The sequence below is a fragment of the Pectinophora gossypiella genome, chromosome 26 (genome assembly GCF_024362695.1).
Source record: "Pectinophora gossypiella chromosome 26, ilPecGoss1.1, whole genome shotgun sequence".
Taxonomy (NCBI): domain Eukaryota; kingdom Metazoa; phylum Arthropoda; class Insecta; order Lepidoptera; family Gelechiidae; genus Pectinophora; species Pectinophora gossypiella.
In genome coordinates, this window is record NC_065429.1 from 4981769 (window position 1) to 4999726 (window position 17958).

Here is a 17958-nt window from a genome sequence, read left to right on the forward strand (position 1 = left end):
CAAAATTGATTAAACCTTGATTTTAATATCCTTGCATGAACTTCAAGTATATATAAGTTAAACCTGTACGGTCACAAGTTAATATGTATACAATTTGGTACCATGTCACATTAACTTTTTTGACAAATTGAACTGTAAGTCCCACTAAATGTCAAATATGTTAGTGCGACAGAGTCCTAAAGTGGGTACATTGTATTGCTCATGACTGGACCTGCATTAGGTCGCTCGGAGCAGACCAATGTAACAACGGTCGACCCTAATGCCACAGTTATGTATGCAGGCGATGTGTGTGTAACGTCACATGACGCCATCGCGTTGTGAACGCGAATACTGATTGACTTTCCTGCGTTACGTGTGATAACGCATACAATGGATCAATCAGTGATGTGCCGCGGGAACGTTCCCATTTTGGGAACATGAAAACTCTAGCTGCTTTCTTTTGTCAAATTATTAAATAAAAAAAAAAAACAAATCATTTAGACAGTTGGTAGGTTTTATCTTTCAAATATCACATGATCCGCTAAATATAAGCATGCGAAAATTTAGGAGGTAAGTAGGTAGGTACTTAATTAACTAATATAAATCTACTTAATAACTTAACTTTCTTATCTGCCTGAAGGTTGGGTAATAAAGCTATTTTAACATAAGTTTTGAAAGAAAAAAAAAAGGAACAGACATCACTGTATGCAATATACTTATAGATAATGTCCGATCGAAACAAGATTTATAGCCAAAACCGAATCTTCGGCATCGGTCACAGTTTCAACCGAAACCGAAACAACCTTTCTTCCTCTATCGTGTAGGTCGCGAGGTGGATGACCACCCTCAACCCTGGTGTCAGGGTTAGTACTGAGTCGCCAAAGGCCCCTGACATGGCTCAAGTAGCGACTACATACCTACATCAGTAAGTAGTAACCGGGACCTACGGTCTAACGTGTCTTCCGAAGCACGGATCATCTTACTTTCGGACAATCAGGTGACCAGTCTGTAATGTCCTAACGAAACCAAAGCTTACAAAGTTATTTTTGTGATATTTCCCCACTGGGATTCAAACCCGAGGCCTCAACGCTCAACCACTAGACCACGGAGGCATTATTCTCAGTTGCATACTTTTGCGACGAAAAATTTTACTTGATATCAACTCGGAATCACGGTCAGAACTATCCGTCCAAGTTTTCATTACGATTTCACTAACACCCTGTATAAAAGTCTGTGTTTATTATGATATCTCTCTTTCTTTGTTTATTGTCTAATTCCTGATGTAACTTTTATTTTATTTAATGTTTTATTATATAAGCTGTTGGTGAACCTTTTTTGTTTATAAATAAATAATAATAGATATAATACACGAAGAAATCCGACACAAAAATGGGCAGAACTTTTTGTCAGACATCTTTTAAGAATATATTAAAATACCTATATTGACACTACTCTTGTATCAAAACCGGTTTTCTTGTAAGCCATAGACTTATTTTTAGTCACAACTTGTTATTGTACACTGTACCTAATTATGTATTTAAGACTATATTTCAAGAGGTGGCTTTACGTTCTAGTAGTAGAAGAAAGAACCGTCTAGGGCCCTGTGCCGAAGTTTTTAATAAATAATAATAATACACTTTATTGCACACAAATTCACAAAAACATTTACAGGATATTCTAAGGTGGGCAAAGGCGACCTTATCGCTAAGAGCGATCCCTTCCAGACAACCTTCGGCAAAGGATATGGTACATAAGTTAGTTTTTCTTGCAGCTTCTTTTCCCCGGCTATACAGGTTGTGGGCTGCAGTAGTTTTAGGCGGATGAGACGTTCGTTATGTAAAAAGTGGCGATTCAAAGTGTAATTGTGTTACCTACTGAATAAAGATACGGAATTTAACACGTTGACAGACCAGTGATCCATATACGGGTCACGACGAACTAGCTCCGTACGTCCATGACCCATATATGGGTCACTAAGAAACGACCAAGTACGCACTAAGGGCGAGTGCTCCACTTGGATCCCGGGTAACTTAGCAAAGGCTGAACTTGACTTACAAGAAAGTGAAAACATTTTGTATGGGGACTGTCAACGTGTTAAAAAATTAGGACGTTGTTTCGATTCCCGATTCGTACCAACGAGTTATTAAATACAAACATAGACTCCTGCATATTTCCCACCGGGGTGAGCAGAGACTATGGAATTCCTCTTGCTTCCTCCGCATTCATCAGTTTTTGTGAGAAAAGAAAGGTGTTTATTTCGTATGGCAACCCTGCGAGCAATTTACCTTTTATTGCAATTTATGTAACAGCAAAAGTCCGTTATGGCCGAGTTACAGCTGCCGTGGATTCCCTTTTACTTTTTACTCTCAAATGCAGGCCCGGACTGGCCATAGGGCTGCATGGTCAAATACCCGATCGGCCGGAAGTCCGGAGGACCGGCCGCCGGCGCTGGTCTGGTCGCTGACTCCTTCCACCATCGACTATTCTGCTATCATCATCATCATCAGCCCATTAACGTCCCCACTGCTGGGGCACGGGCCTTCCCTATGGATGGATAGGGAGATCGGGCCTTAAACCATCACGCGAGCTCAGTGCGGATTGGTTATTAACGACTGCTAATGCAGCCGGGACCAACGGCTTAACGTGCCGAAGCACAGAGGAGCTTTAGATGAAAACTTTTTTTTTGTGGTCACCCATTCTATGACCGGCCTTTGCGAAAGTTGCTTAAGTTCAACAATCGAAGACCGAGCGCATTTACCGCTGCGCCACCGAGCTCCTCACCATCGACTATTCTGCTATAATGAGGATAAAAACCAGAAGCTCGAATGTAGGCGGCAGCACTGTTGAGTGTTCCTAAATTTTGACAGTTCTCATAACAACGTTTCCCCGCCGGCGTGGTCAACGATTTCCCTCATTCAGCGCTTATGTGTTTTTTCTCGTCATACAGCGCATTGGTGTACACTGTAATGTTGTATGTACCTTTATAAACAAATAAATAAATAAATCGCTATCGACCCACTAGGGTCGATTAATTCTTTCAAATATTTTTCCTCTCAAACAACGCCCTGAGCCGAGGTTCGCGCCCAACTGGGCACCCTCAGGCCTGTTGTCTTAAACGTTGTACCGGGTGAGAGCCTTCAGCGCTCCCCATTTGTCCGGCCAAGTAGTTAATGCCATCTGTGGCAAATCTACAATAAGTCACGTCAAAAAAAAAACATGACAGAACGACATGACTTATTTGAAATTAAAACACATAATAACGGGTTCTTACCGCGTTTAAAGTAGGGATATGAGACTGCCTATATTTCATTTATATTTTATTTTATATATCGGGAATCTCATATCCGTACTTTAAACGCGGTAAGAACCCGTTATTATGTGTTTTAATTATAATAATAACCGCGTAAACTTAAAACAATGTATGACTTATTTGGGTTCACATATTAGCACCAATCGACAAAACGACATAATTGTATCGTTAGAATCGATAAAATGACCGTGACAAAATTTTATCACGTAGCGCACGTTACCTTCTGGTTTTGTTATACCATGAGTTGTGGTGGGTCCCTCGAGGGGTCGCCTGGGCCCTATCGGCTAATTCGCCGAACTTCGGCGACTTGATTCTTGATTCAGATAAATCGAAGTTCAGCGTTTGGTACCGGGCAATTCACAGATTTATTAATGTAACTACTTATACAATTTATTATTTTATTTTTTAACGAATGTATTAACGTAATTATACAATTTATTTTAGTTGGAATAAGTAATAAAATGGAATAATTGTAATAAATACCTACATATGATAGGTTGTGAACTAATATGACCTGTAAAGAATGTTATCAAATAAAGTATCATTATCATCATCATTGCATTGCATGATTTGGACATAGCAAACGGTAGATAGGTTACCTGTATTTAGGTTTATTTATCGACACGATAGAATATTCGTAATCTACCTAGATAAGCATCTCTTACCGAGTGGGTAGATCTTCGAACACCGGAAGTCATTACAATAGCGTGAACGCAAATACTATAATATACTGAATACTGAGGGGGATGATTCAGACCATGCTTCTGGGTTAATATCAAGTGGATTTTTCCGTGTGTATACAGGGTGTTAGTGACATCGTAACGAAAACTTTGAGGGATGATTCAGGCCATGATTCTGAGTTGATATCAAGTGGAATTTTCCGTCGCAAAAGTATGGAACGGAAAATAATTTAAATAAGCTCTAAAATTTTCATGACTTCTCCGACAGGAAATTCCACTTGATATCGACTCAGAATCATGGTCTGAATCATCCCCTTCAGTATTCGTTACAGTGTCACTAACACCCATACCTACTTGTATGGCTACTGTATGTACTTGTATGGGGTGTAAGTTACATCGTAACGAATACTGAGAGGGATGATTCAGCTGATTATTCTGAGTTAATATCAAGTGGAATTTTCCATCGCAAAAGTATAGAATTGAAAATAATTAAAAAAAACTAAAAAAATAACATGAATTTTGCGACGGAAAATTCCACTTGATATTAACTCAGAATCTTGGTCTGAATCATCCCTCTGAGTATTCGTTACGATGTCACTAACACCCTGTATATTACATGGGGCTTAAACACAGCTGGCGAAGTCTGCCTACCCCTTCAGGTATACAGGCGTGAACCTATGTTACGTTGTGTTAAAAAAAATACTGACGGAATGAAAAAATAATATCGTGTCTACCATTATTTATGCCTAATGGAGCAAGTTTTATTCATATAAATAATAAATGGCAACTTTGCAGCAAAATGCTTTATGAAATCGATAAACAAGCATATATGGGTTATTCTTCTTTTTTTCTCGATATATCGTATTTAACATCTTTAAAATTAGAACTACAATAAATATTTTAAAACATATAAAGATGTGTCTGTAGAGTACTATTTAGTGTATCTCTTTATCTTGGTAACATACTTTTCTTTGTAGGGGCATTCCAAAAAATATTGTGACAGAGTGGCCCTTTTCATCGGAGACAGCATTTCGATTTACCACTCTGTCACAGTATTCTATGAAAAACAATCAAGCCACGTTAATCACTAATCGAGGAACCAATTAGTATTTTGATAGTATTTTGAGTATAATAAGATAACTATAGAAAGATTAAATAAAATTCTGAAACGTATAACTTATCAGAACGAAGGACAGATCATTGTCGATAAAAAAGATGAACGACCCATATACATTAAATTACGTCCATAATCCCTAATGGGGTTGGCAGAGCCACAAGTAATCAAGGATAACTCGCAGCCACTGATCAAAAGCTAAAGATTGAAAACAATAATAAGTATTATATCTATGTTAATCACAGATTTTATCTTGAAAAAATACTTTAACATAACCTGTATTGGGCTGGTTTTCCCTTCTCGGGTCGGAAGGTCAGACAGGCAGTCGCTTCTGCAAAAAACCGGACCTGTCAAATCTTCAGGTTAGGTAAGCGGACCCTGTGAAAACGGGATAACGCTAGGGGGATAAATATGCTGATTCCTGCAGACACCGCCTAATTTTATTTTAAGTTATATCCGTCAGTTTCATATCCGTCGAAAAGGAAAGGGACGGATGATTCACAGCACTTAATTTTAGGAAGAATGAGTAAATGAATGAATAACCCGAGCGAATCAAAAAGGTACGTCATTGGTATGCAATCCGTTTGACGTGCTGTCTACTAACTGTGTCGGGTTATTGACTGATGTAAAATTTTTAAACGGTTGTTTTAGATTTGTGCTTAAAATTGACGTGTGTTCCATAAATTTTATGCTTGTCGATTACCCGTCCCTTTCCTTTTCGGCGGATAAGAAAATGACAGATATAACTTAAAATAAAATTAGATGGTATTTACAGGAATTAGCACCAGTATCTAATTTTATTTTAGATTATTCGTTATTTACTAATTTTCTTCTCTTCTTCTCTCGTGTGGGTTGTGAGGTGGATCACTAACCCCATCAACCCTGGTGTCAGGGTTACTATTGAGCCGCCAAAGGCCCCTGACATGACTGATATAACGACTACGTACTTCAGTAAGTAGTAACCGGGACCGGGCTTAACGTGCCTTCCGAAGCACGGATCGTCTGACTAAAAAAACTGTAATAAAAAAATACTGTAATAATTGAGAGCACAAATGTTAAAGAATCTCGTAGACAGATCGTAAGTTTCATAATAACACTACATAATTCCACCTTTCTCCATTCAAAATGTGCTAAGAACGAGAGAAAAAATTGCTAAATTTTAGTTTGGTAACGCGAAACCGCTTCAGCCGAGGTGTTTAAAATTATTTCGTTTTATTTTCGGCTTTCGATTTATTATAACGCAATAATAAATCGAAATCGATCGTTTGGTTACGACATTACTGGCTAATCACCTGATTGTCCGAAAGTAAGATGATCCGTGCTGGAGGCACGTTAAGCCGTTGGTCCCGGTTACTATTTACTGATGTAAGTGAGTAATCGTTACGTGAGCCATGTCAGGGGCCTTTGGCGGCTCAATCATAATCCTGACACCAGGGTTGATGAGGCAGGTATTTCACCTCACAACCCACACGATAAGAAGATTACGCAATGTTATGGGTGGTCAGTTATCGTGTTGTTTTAACATATTTTTGATAGTAATTTTTTTAAATCAAATCAAAACAAATAATGCATTATGCTTTAATGCGTTTCATGTGGTCCAAATTCAAATTTAAATTACAAAATATCTTTATTCAGTAACATAGTTACACTTTGAATCGTCAATTTTTTAATAACGAACGTCTCATCAGCCTAAAACTACTGCAGCTTCTACTGTATCTAGCCGAAATAAGTGGCGATTCAGAGAGGCAATGCTGCCAGCCTGTTGGGCACTTTGCCTCGATGTGACGCATGTGTTTGTTATTTGTCCAAAAAAATTAATTACAAAAGTTTTGATAACGTATCTTTTCATAAATAATGTTAATTATAGATTATTGTTATTATTCCTACTTATTAGGTATCTTAAGTCTTATATCTTCAAAGATAAAGAGTGTGTCCGAATAGTGAAGCTGTTTGTGAACACACGTTTACATATACAGGGTGTTAGTGACATCGTATCGATTAACCGCCTCTTTTTTTTCGGCTGATAAGAAAATGACGGCCTCAGTGGTCCAGTGGTTGAGCGTTAGGCTCACGATCCGGAGGTCCCGGGTTCGAATCCCGGTGCGGAAATATCACAAAAAATACTTTGTGATCCCTAGTTTGGTTAGGACATTACAGGCTGATCACCTGTCCGAAAGTAAGACGATCCGTGCTTCGGAAGGCACGTTAAGCCCGGTCCCGGTTACTACTTACTGATGTAAGTACGTAGTCGTTATATGAGTCATGTCAGGGGCCTTTGGCGGCTCAATAGTAACCTTGACACCAGGATTGATGAGGTCGGTAATTCACCTCACAACCCACACGATAGTAGAAGAAGACAATATTCTTTTCTGATCAATGGCCCTGATTCCCGCAGACTGAATTTTTTTTTATAAATGTTATTTTAAGGATAATTGACAGCTGTTAATTTCAAAATGAATGAGTGAGTGAATGAATGACCCAGGCGAATGAAATAGGGATGTCAACCACAACAGGATAGCAACCCGCAATTCCTGCCTAAAATTGACGTGTGTTCCATAAATTTTACGCCTGACGATTACCCTTACCCTTTTCGGCGGATAAGAAAATAACAGGTATAACTTAAAATAAAATTAATGTCTACAGGAATTAGCACGAATATGGAGGACTGTCAAAATTTAAGAATAAAATAAAATGTATTTATTTGAATTTAGGAACACTCAACAGCGCTGCCGTCTACATTTGAGCTTCTAGTTTTTATCGTCATTGACTACTTTTTTTTTTGACGTGACTTATTGTAGACTTGCCGCAGATGGCATTAACTACTTGGCCGGACAAATGAGGAGCGCTGAAGGCTCTCACCATTGACTACAAGCGATTCAAATATAAGGCCCCGAGTTCGTGGTTAGGTGACATAACAATGGGCGGTACATACCTCGCAATTTGCGGTTAAGTCGTGGTTGTAGCAGTTAGTGAAACAGACTTGTTACGTAAGACAGATTATGATGATTTGGTTAAGTATGATTGGCTTGTTATATGAAGAGCTTGTGAATGGCTAAATGGTACATATCATGTCTTTGTAGCAGTCTTCTTCATCTATAGTGTGGGTTGTGAAGTGGATTACCTACCTCGTCAATCCTGGTGTCAGGGTTGTTATTTAGCCGCCAAAGCTTGTTCATTCTGTCGGCAGCATAAGATTGTATGCTAGCTATGTTTCTGTGTCTCATCTCCAGGAGAGAGGCATCATAGACTGAAAGACAAGTATTTCCATACTTAGCTATGGTTCCTACTTAATTATATTTATGTCTTTACTACTATATAATTAACATAACATAACAAATACTTTATTGCACAAACGGGAAAAAACAAAATACAAAACAAAAGACAAAAAAATATAAAAGAAAAAGAAAAAAGAATTATACTTCATTTAAGAAAAATATTGTGCCGATATTTCTTTTTTGTCAATAAATATTTTTTTTATTACATAACTCGTGTAACGACTACGTACTTACATCAGTAAGAAGTAAACGGAACCAACGGTTTACGTGCCTTCAGAAGCATGGATCATCTTATTTTCGGACAATCGGGTGATCTGCAATGTTCTAACCAAACCTGGGTTGACAAAGTGATTTTTCTGAAATAAAATTCAAACCCACATACCCGAGAAATGCATTTTCGGAGGTATGTGACCTAACCTGTATTGGGCTGGTTTTCCCTTCGCGGGTTGGCAGTCGCTTCTGTAAAAAACCGGACCTGTCAAATGTTCAGGTTAGGTAAGCGGACCCTGTGAAAAACAGGATAATGCTAGGGGGATGATGATGTAAACATTTCGTACAATGGACCAACTTGCCATTTCAACCTTTGTAACACTTTGCTGTGTGCATATTAAATAGTACTCTTAACGCTTCATGATTCGATTCAATATGCTATAGCAAACAGGGTGATTATTTTATCAGGTCAACATAAATAAGTCGCGTTATCAGTCGATGACGTTTGTTTGTACAAAGAGAGATTTACAACAACACAGCACCACGCCTATATCCCCAAAGGGCTTAGGTGAATTGCTTTAATGTTGCCTATTAAAGCAATTCACCTAACCCCTTTCTAGAAGGTACCTTCTTGTTTAAAGGGTGTTTTCTTCACCCCCAGCTAAGCAAAGACGTAAGGTACGCGCCACGAAAGTCCTGCGGATTTTAACGGAACACACACACACACACACACACACTAGGTACACACACACACACACACACACACACACACACTACACACCCACCCACCACACACACTACGCTTGCGACACTAGCGCCGCGAGAATAGGCTAGTTTCCAACTAGTCAAATCAGTTACTTTTTACTAAACGTCAAAACACGAAATGACTATGGAATTTGTATGAAAAAACATACTGTGACGTCATAGAACGACGTGATAAAGTGTCGAACTTATTATTACGTTTTTTCTTGATTAAAATTCATAAATAAGTTAAATAGAAAAGAAGAAAATGTTTTCGTCAGTTTTATATGTCTTTATTTAGTACTTAATCAGAATTTTATAATTTATTGACCTAGGAAACTACTCTATGGGGGTTTTTCTAGGCTTCGTTCCTCGAAAACAATATAAATGACATTGTACAGATTTGACGTGATAATTCCCTATTTTATCATTGTTCGGGTATATATAATTATTCGAAAATATGGCAATAAAATATGGCAATGGCATATATCAAAATTATTATAATTAAAACACAAAATAACGGGTTCTTACCGCGTTTAAATAAATCATGGCACTTGCAACAGTGTCGAAATATCGGGAGTCTCATATCCCTGCTTTAAACGCGGTTATTATTATTGCGTATGAGACTCCCGATATTTCGACACTGTTGCAAGTGCCATGATCACGGGTGTGTGTGCCTTCCGAAGCACGGATCAACTAACTTTTGGACAATCAGGTGATCAGCCTGTAATGTCCTAACCCAACTAAGGATCATAAAGTGATTTTTGTGATTTGTCCTCACCGGGATTCGAACCCGGGACCTCCGGATCGTGAGCACAACGCTCAACCACTGGACTACGGCGTTCGTTGAGTAATGTAAACAACTTGAACAATCTTACCTAAACTTTAACACAATGAGCAATCAAAATACTATTCTTTCGAAATTTATTTGCATAAGTTATTTTGATTTAAATAAATGTAAAACAAAGTAACATGTGTAAGAACTCAGTTCAGTGAACTACAACAAAGGCAAAATTAAATCAAAATTATCTATCTCCGACGGGACTTGACACGGAATAGAAGAAGGAGGTTGCAAACACTTTTTTTTGATGTGACTTATTGTAGATTTGCATTAACTACATGGCCGGAAGGTTGCAAACGGCCTAAGGCCGTATACAGAAAGAAAGCTGGAAACTTATAAGCGCTTACTGGCGCTTGACAGCGCTGGTGACCCGCGCAGGAAAATATATGAACGCGCGCCGATAAGCACTGAAGTGCCGACAAGCTTCAACACGCGCTGGTCAGCGCTGGGCGCTGCCATTTAAAATTAATAAACAACTGTGACAACCTGCTTCCTTTGTGTAGAACTAACCAGCGCTGTCAAGCGCCGGTGGGCGCTTATAAGTTTCCAGCTTTCTTTCTGCATTTTGTATGAGAACCGCTGTCGCCGGCTCAATCCCGCTCTCTATTACTATTATTCATGTAAACGGAAAACTACGATAGCTCTACTGATTCTCAAATTCCATAGCCACTTTATCGGCAATTTATATTTTTGGGCTGCAATTTTATTATTACTTTTCGTAGAATCGGTACTGCACACAAAAGCATTTTTATTTTTTGATAAATAGCCGATCATACTAAGATTTTTACTACTGGTGGGTTAAAAAGGCCACATCGAAGCAATTCATCTAAGAAAGCAATATTGCAATTTGACATTTGCGCATATAAAAGTAAGTGCGCAATGCAAACAACTGTCAAATGACAATATTGCTTTCATAGTTGAATTGCTTCTATGTGGCCATTTTAACCCCCCCGTACTGTACTGTCACGTACGGTCACGAGCATTACTATGTATACACTTTGGTACCAACTCACATTAACTTTTTTGACCAATTGAACTGTAATCTCACTAAATGTCAAATATGTTAGTGCGTCAGAGTCCTAAAGTGGGTACATTATATTGCTCATGACTGTACTGTACTGTATGTATTATTCTTTATTAACCTCGCTGATCTTCTGTTCCCCCAGGGTCGTACCAGCCCAGCAATGAGCTGATGCTGCGGTTCTACAGCTACTTCAAGCAGGCCACCGAGGGACCCTGTGATAAACCCAAACCTGGTTTCTGGGATGTCGTTAACAGGTGAGCGAATGGTGTTCAGGAACGCGAGCCTTTTTATATTTTAACTAAGTAGATTTTTTTTAACGACGTCCGTGGTCCAATGGTTGAGCGTTGGGCTCACGATCCGGAGGTCCTGGGTTCGATTCCTGGTCACATCACAAAAATTACCTTGTGGTCCTTAGTTTGGTTAGGAATTTACAGGCTGATCACCTGATTGTCCGGAAATAAGGCACGATAAGCCGTTGGTCCCGGTTACTACTACTGATATAAGTAAGTAGTCGTTACATGAGCTATGTCATGGGCCTTTGGCGGCTCAATAGTAACCCTGACACCAGTGTTGAAGAGGTTGGTACCCCACCTCATAACCCACACGATAGAAGAAGAAGACTAACTTTTGCCCGCGGCTTCGCTGGCGTTAAATTCTGGGTTACCCTTTCCTAATGTACCAAAGGAATGGGGTCGCTCCGCGAAGCCTGTGAAATCCCCGAAGGCTTCTGAGCTTCTGGAAGGAGTTAGGTTGGCTTACGTAGTCAACAATAGCACGCATAATGGGCCATCTTAAGAGTCTAAATGCGGAAAACAGAGCTCACTAACATAAACATCCTAATGTAGCAATTTTTAGCTTCTCACCTTCAAAACTGCGAAAAGTCCCGTATAAAATTTCACCCCCTCTTTGAAGGGGGTTGGGAGCAGAATTTAAAAAAAATGATGCACGATTTTTTATTTCGTCACAATTTCACAAATAGTCCTTATACCAATTTTTAGCTTTCTACCTTGAAGATTGCGGAATGCTCCAGACAAACATCCCCCCCCCCATTTTAGGGAAGAGGGGGGGTTAGAAAGAGACAAAAAGTAGCCTGTGCCACTCTCCATCTCCACTTAAATGTTGTTTTTTTTGCAGAGCAAAATGGGAATCGTGGAACAAACTGGGTAACATGACTCGCGACGAAGCCATGCAGGCGTACGTCGATGAACTGCACAAGGTGAGCACACTATTGGTATATAAGTACAGTCGATAAAACGCCGTTTATTATATTGGTTGACATTCACAACTTGGCCGGACAAATGGGGAGCGCTGAGCTTCTTAGTATACTATACAAGAGTGAATATCCCATAACATAGACTTTGTAATTTAAGACGTGTATACAGCCAGGAGCTCGGTGGCGCAGCGGTAAACGCGCTCGGTCTGCGATTGTTGAAGTTAGCAACTTTCGCAAAGGCCGGTCATAGGATGGGTGACCACAATAAAAAGTTTTTATCTCGAGCTCCTCCGTGTTTCCGTCCCGGCTGCATTAGCAGTCGTTAATAACCATCAATCCGCACTGGGCCCGCGTGGTGGTTTAAGGCCCGATCTCTCTATCCATCCATAGGGAAGGCCCGTGCCCCAGTAATGGGGACGTTAATGGGCTGGTGATGATGATGAGATAAAACGCGTCATACATATATAACAGCCTCCGTGGTCTAGTGGTTAGAGCGTTAGGCTCACGATCTGGAGGTCCGGGTTCGATTCCCGATGGGGACATTGTCGAAATCACTTTGTGAGACTGTCCTTTGTTTGGTAAGGACTTTTCAGGCTTGAATCACCTGATTGTCCGAAAAAGTAAGATGATTCCGTGCTTCGAAGGGCACGTTAAGCCGTTGGTCCCGGCTATTAGCCGTAAAAACACCTCCACCAACCCGCAGTGGAGCAGCGTGGTGGAGTATGCTCCATATCCCCTCCGGTTGATTGAGGGGAGGCCAGTGCCCAGCAGTGGGACGTATATAGGCAGTTTATGTTATGAAAACTGGACGATAACTTAGCTATACAATACAATACAAAACGCTTTATTGCACATACGTATAAACACAACACTAAAAACAATTACAAATGTGACAGGAGAAGTCGGCGGCCTTATTGCTAAATAGCAATTTCTTCCGGGCAACCTTAGCTATACTTTCATACGCAGCAATATACGGGGTGTTAGTGACATCGTACTGAATACTGAGGGGGATGATTCAGACCAGGATTCTGAGTTAATATCATATGGAATTTTCCGTCGCAAAATGCAAGTTTTCTTGTTTTTTTTTTATTATTATTTTCAATTATGCTTTGAGATGAAAAAATCCACTTGCCTACCAAGTGGGCACCCTCAGGCCTATTGTCTTAAATTTGTACCGGGCGAGAACCCTTAGCGCTCCCGTTTTGTCCGGCCAAGTAGTAAATGCCTTCTGCGGCAAATCTACAATAAGTCACGTCATAAAAAAAGCTAGGCAGATGAGATGAACTTAGGCGATCCTAACTTTATAACTATTCAAATTCAAAAGTATCTTTGTTCGGTAAGTAGCATAGTTACACGTTGAATCGTTATTTTTTACATAACGAACGTCTTATACACCTAAAACTACTGCAGCGTCTCACAACCTATATAGCCGGGGACAAGAAGCTGCAAGAAAAACCTCGGCACAGGGCCCTAAACGTTCTTAAAAAAAAACATAAAATTTTGTTGTACAATTTAGTGATTTTGGCTGCCTAATCTCAGTTCCCAGACAGTAAATCCCATGCATTCATATCTTCTAAATAATCACTAACCTTTTTTACAAAGTTTGTGTTTAATAAAACAGATGTTGCAAAGATCGTTTCGTAAAGATTAAAACATTACATTGTTGTGCGTGTCTTTGGTCATGCAATCAATATGGCTATTGTCCAGTAAGATGTATTTCTAAGATTAAGGTTTTACAATGGCGTCGATTCACCAACCTAATTAATTTTACCACTAATTTAATTTGACAGGACTGAAACTAGCTTGCATCTCTTTCTTGCGCGTATTGTAAGTGAAGGACGGCGACAATTTAAGAGCTGCAAAATAAAATTAGGCTAAGTTTGTGCGCTCGAATAGGGCCTATAGAGGCTTTGTTATGTATTCAATTAAAAGGCGTTCAAATCTTGCATTTTTGTTGGGAGACAGAAACAATGTAGCGGACCCAACTAGTTGGCCACCTAGTTCCGCTCACATGCAACAGATGGCGCCACATTCAATAATGCAGTCTTCAAGCGATCGTGAAACGCGGTATCGAAGTTTACACGGCAAGACGCATATATACAACTTCCAACACAACACTGTTGGATCGTCGATCCCTAGTCACACTACCAACTTGTGGCTAGCGGGGTACTATGCTCAGTTCGGTACCCCGAAAACATCCTTTGGCGGCAGCACACCCTCGCCGCCAAAAACAATATTCGTGTGACGTCTGTGACAAGACACACGTCACATTCTCTTTTTATTGTGTTCCTTGAGGAGGTCCCCGCCATTCCTCACAATGTAAACTTGCTATAATTATATGTTTACAGATAGTAGAGACGATGTCATACAACTCGGACGTCGCGTCGTTCCTGTCAGTGGACGATGACGACACGATGTTTCCCAGTAATGACTTGCAGCTGGTAGCAGGCGATGTCCTGGCGAGAGTGCGCTCCGAACACAACACTCCTACAGGTACTATAGCCTCGTCACATTGCGGGCGCTTGTCATCACACTTACTTGTAAGTAGTACCTTGGTAGAGCTCTCGTCACATTGCGGGCGCTTGTCGTCACACCAAAAGGTGAGTTCCTTACTATAGCTCTCGTCACATTGCGGGCGATTGTCGTCACACCTACAGGTGAGTTCATTACTATAGCTCTCGTCACATTGCGGGCGTTTGTCGTCGCACCGCGGTAGCCTGTTTGGAGAACGCGTGATTTACATCGTAATTTTGAAGAAATCCCAGCTCGGACTCTAAAACACTGAATTCGATTTTATAAGTTTGAATTTGGAAGAAAGATAATTGCGTGGTGCCCAGGTTTTGTGCCTGGTTAATGGCAACAGGCTCGTCCCCTATTACATGGGGCTTAAAATCTGGCGAGGAGTGGGTGTCTTTACTATAGATCTCTGCCTACCGTTATGAGGATACAGGCGTGATGCTTTGTTATGTTGTCCTCAGGTTCCCGGTCTGTGAGCGGTGCGTCATCTCCGGCGCGCGCGGCGTCGCCACGACCTCGCACGAGACATGACTCCGACGATGAATTCTCTGACACCGTCGATGTTAGTATAGTACGTATACGCAGCTCTAACTCTTCCTTAAGTGCTTATTACACTACTCAATCCATCGGGCCCGATGCATCGGGTGTAAGTATAAAATGGCAAAAATCGCCAAAAAAAAATCGTGCCCAGCCCACCGATGAGCTATTAGAGTTGAAACACATCTGACAGCACCGTCTTATACTTTGCTGGGGCCTTTGGGCACACAAGAATTTGGGGCCCATTTATAAATAAAGAAAGCTAATTGGAAAGTAAAAAAAGAAAAACACTTACATTTTTTACTAAATACTTATGAATCATTTATAGGTAATCAAATACAGCATAGGTTTTTTGGTTTTTGGAAAAGTCGCAGTCATCGATAATATAATGGCGTAGTATATGATATGCCTTGTAAATCTAACCTTCTGATAAGATTCCTGATTTGTGAAAAAAGTTAATGTGTTTTGAAAATAAATGTGTAAGAGAAACTGTGGATCCTTCGGGCCCCCCGAGAATGGGGGCACGGGCCCCGTGTGCCCTTATGGTGAAGACGGTATTGGGTTCAACCCTTACATTGCCAAATCTCAATGCTCAAGTCAGCGGCTAAGACGGGTCGCGCCCGATAGATTGGGTACTGTATAGCGCTGTACTATAACTAACTCTTGTTCACTCTCCTTTCTGACTTTTTCTTGGCTTTTTCGGTACGGTGTTCGGCACGGTGCCACTAACACCGTGTATAACGTTGGTCTCCCGCAGGCGGAGGCGCTGCAGTCCCCGTCGGCGGCGCCGGCGCCGACCGCGCCGCCCGCCGCGCGTGCGCCGACCCTCAGCAACGGACACGCGCACCAGATCACCTCACAACTCACACGTAAGTTGCATCACTTCAAAATGACTGTGACTAAACAGGCCTTTCCTACTTGCCTAGTTGGAATAACGCTTGTCTCTCATTGTGAGGTCGCAGGTTCAAATCCAGCATGGGCTTGTGTAAACCAATGATTTCGAATCCATGTTTGGATCATAAACATCGTGAACGAAAAAAAGGAAAACATCGTGACAAAACCTACATTCCCTAGAAATGCGTTTCGGAGGTATGTGATCTGACCTGCATTGGGCTGGTTTTCCCTTCGCGGGCCAGACAGGCAGTCGCATCTGTAAAAAATAGGTCAAATCTTCAGGTTAGGTAAGCGTCCGTGAGAAACGGGATAATGCTAGAGAGATGATGATGATGATGAATATGCGTGTTACAGATCTGAAGGTCCTAGAGCAGCTGCCGGGCACGCTGGCGCGGCTGGAGGCCGACGTGGCGGCGCTCAGGAAGGCCGTCGAGGGCGACCGCAGGATACTCGATGTGAGCATAAGAGGGGTTAAAATGGCCACATCGAAGCAATTCATCTAAGAAAGCAATATTGCTATTTGACATTTGTTTGCATTGCGCACTTACTTTTATATGCGCAAATGTCATTATGTAATACAAAATATTTCTATTCAGAGCATCCTATAACTTTGTTTCTATATAGAATCGTAAGCATAATTATTATTAAGTAAGTATTTCTCATGTAAGTGACTGTAAGTCTTTAATAAGAAATAAAGATTCTATAACCCTGAATGTCAAATTGCAATATTGCTTTCTTAGATGAATCGCTCCGATGTGGCCAAGTTTTCTCAACCAATACTAACATTTTCCATATTACCTCCCTCTCAAACCGCAGAAAACTATTAGATATGGTTTTTCTGTACAAGATTATTCATTGTATGGTTGACTGTTCACAACTGCTTCGCTACTTATATAAATTTTAAGATCCCCGTCAGACTCCCCAAATTTCAAGTAAGACTTCTACAACCGCCTCGGCGCAGAACAGTACTGGGTTCTAACTTCCCCATAGCTCGCATGTCTAATCTATACAATGGTGCTAATTCCTGCAGACGCCATCTAATTTTAAGTTATACCCGTCATTTTCTTATCCGCCGAAAAGGAAAGGGACGGGTGATTGATAGCTGTTAATTTTAAAATGAATGAATAACACGGGCGAATAAAATAGGCATCTCGCTGGTATGTAATCCCCTTGACTGCTGTGTGCTTAACTCTGTCGGGTTATTGGCCGATGTAATTTTTTTAGACGGTTGTTTTAGAATTATCCTTAAAATTTACGTGTGTTCCATAAATTTTATGCCTGTCGATTACCCGTCCCTTTCTTTTTCAGTGGATAAGAAAATGACAGGTATAACTTAACATAAAATTAGATGGCGTCTGTAGGAATTAGCACCAGTATGGAGAACTGTCAAAATTTACGAAACACTCAACAGTGCTGCCACCTACATTTGAGCTTCTAGATTTATAGAAATAGTTTATTATAAAAGGACGCCACACACAAAAACAAGACAATAACATCATTTTAAATTTTCACAAATCTATTTTAAAGAATGCAGAACGGATCTTCGTCGAAATTTTTATTTTATTCATTTGGTTTACTAACAATCACTTACATTAGTACATTGTAATAAGTAACACATTTGCA

The 17958-nt window shown here is 40.4% G+C and overlaps 1 protein-coding gene and 1 long non-coding RNA gene across 3 annotated transcripts in view; both read left to right on the forward strand.

The window, feature by feature from the left end:
• Positions 1–17958, forward strand: part of LOC126378594 (uncharacterized) — a 109041-nt gene that overhangs the window by 13787 nt on the left and 77296 nt on the right. The window lies entirely within an intron of this gene.
• The window catches only part of LOC126378492 (acyl-CoA-binding domain-containing protein 5), a 29381-nt gene that overhangs the window by 6850 nt on the left and 4573 nt on the right, over positions 1–17958 (forward strand). The window contains exons 2-7 of one of the 2 annotated variants that reach the window (XM_050026894.1): positions 11317–11428; positions 12309–12390; positions 14736–14880; positions 15366–15475; positions 16199–16310; positions 16690–16790. In XM_050026894.1, coding sequence (XP_049882851.1) covers positions 11317–11428; positions 12309–12390; positions 14736–14880; positions 15366–15475; positions 16199–16310; positions 16690–16790 — 662 coding nt within the window. The remainder of the gene's footprint in view (positions 1–11316; positions 11429–12308; positions 12391–14735; positions 14881–15365; positions 15476–16198; positions 16311–16689; positions 16791–17958) is intronic. The other variant, XM_050026895.1, reaches the window with a different exon arrangement.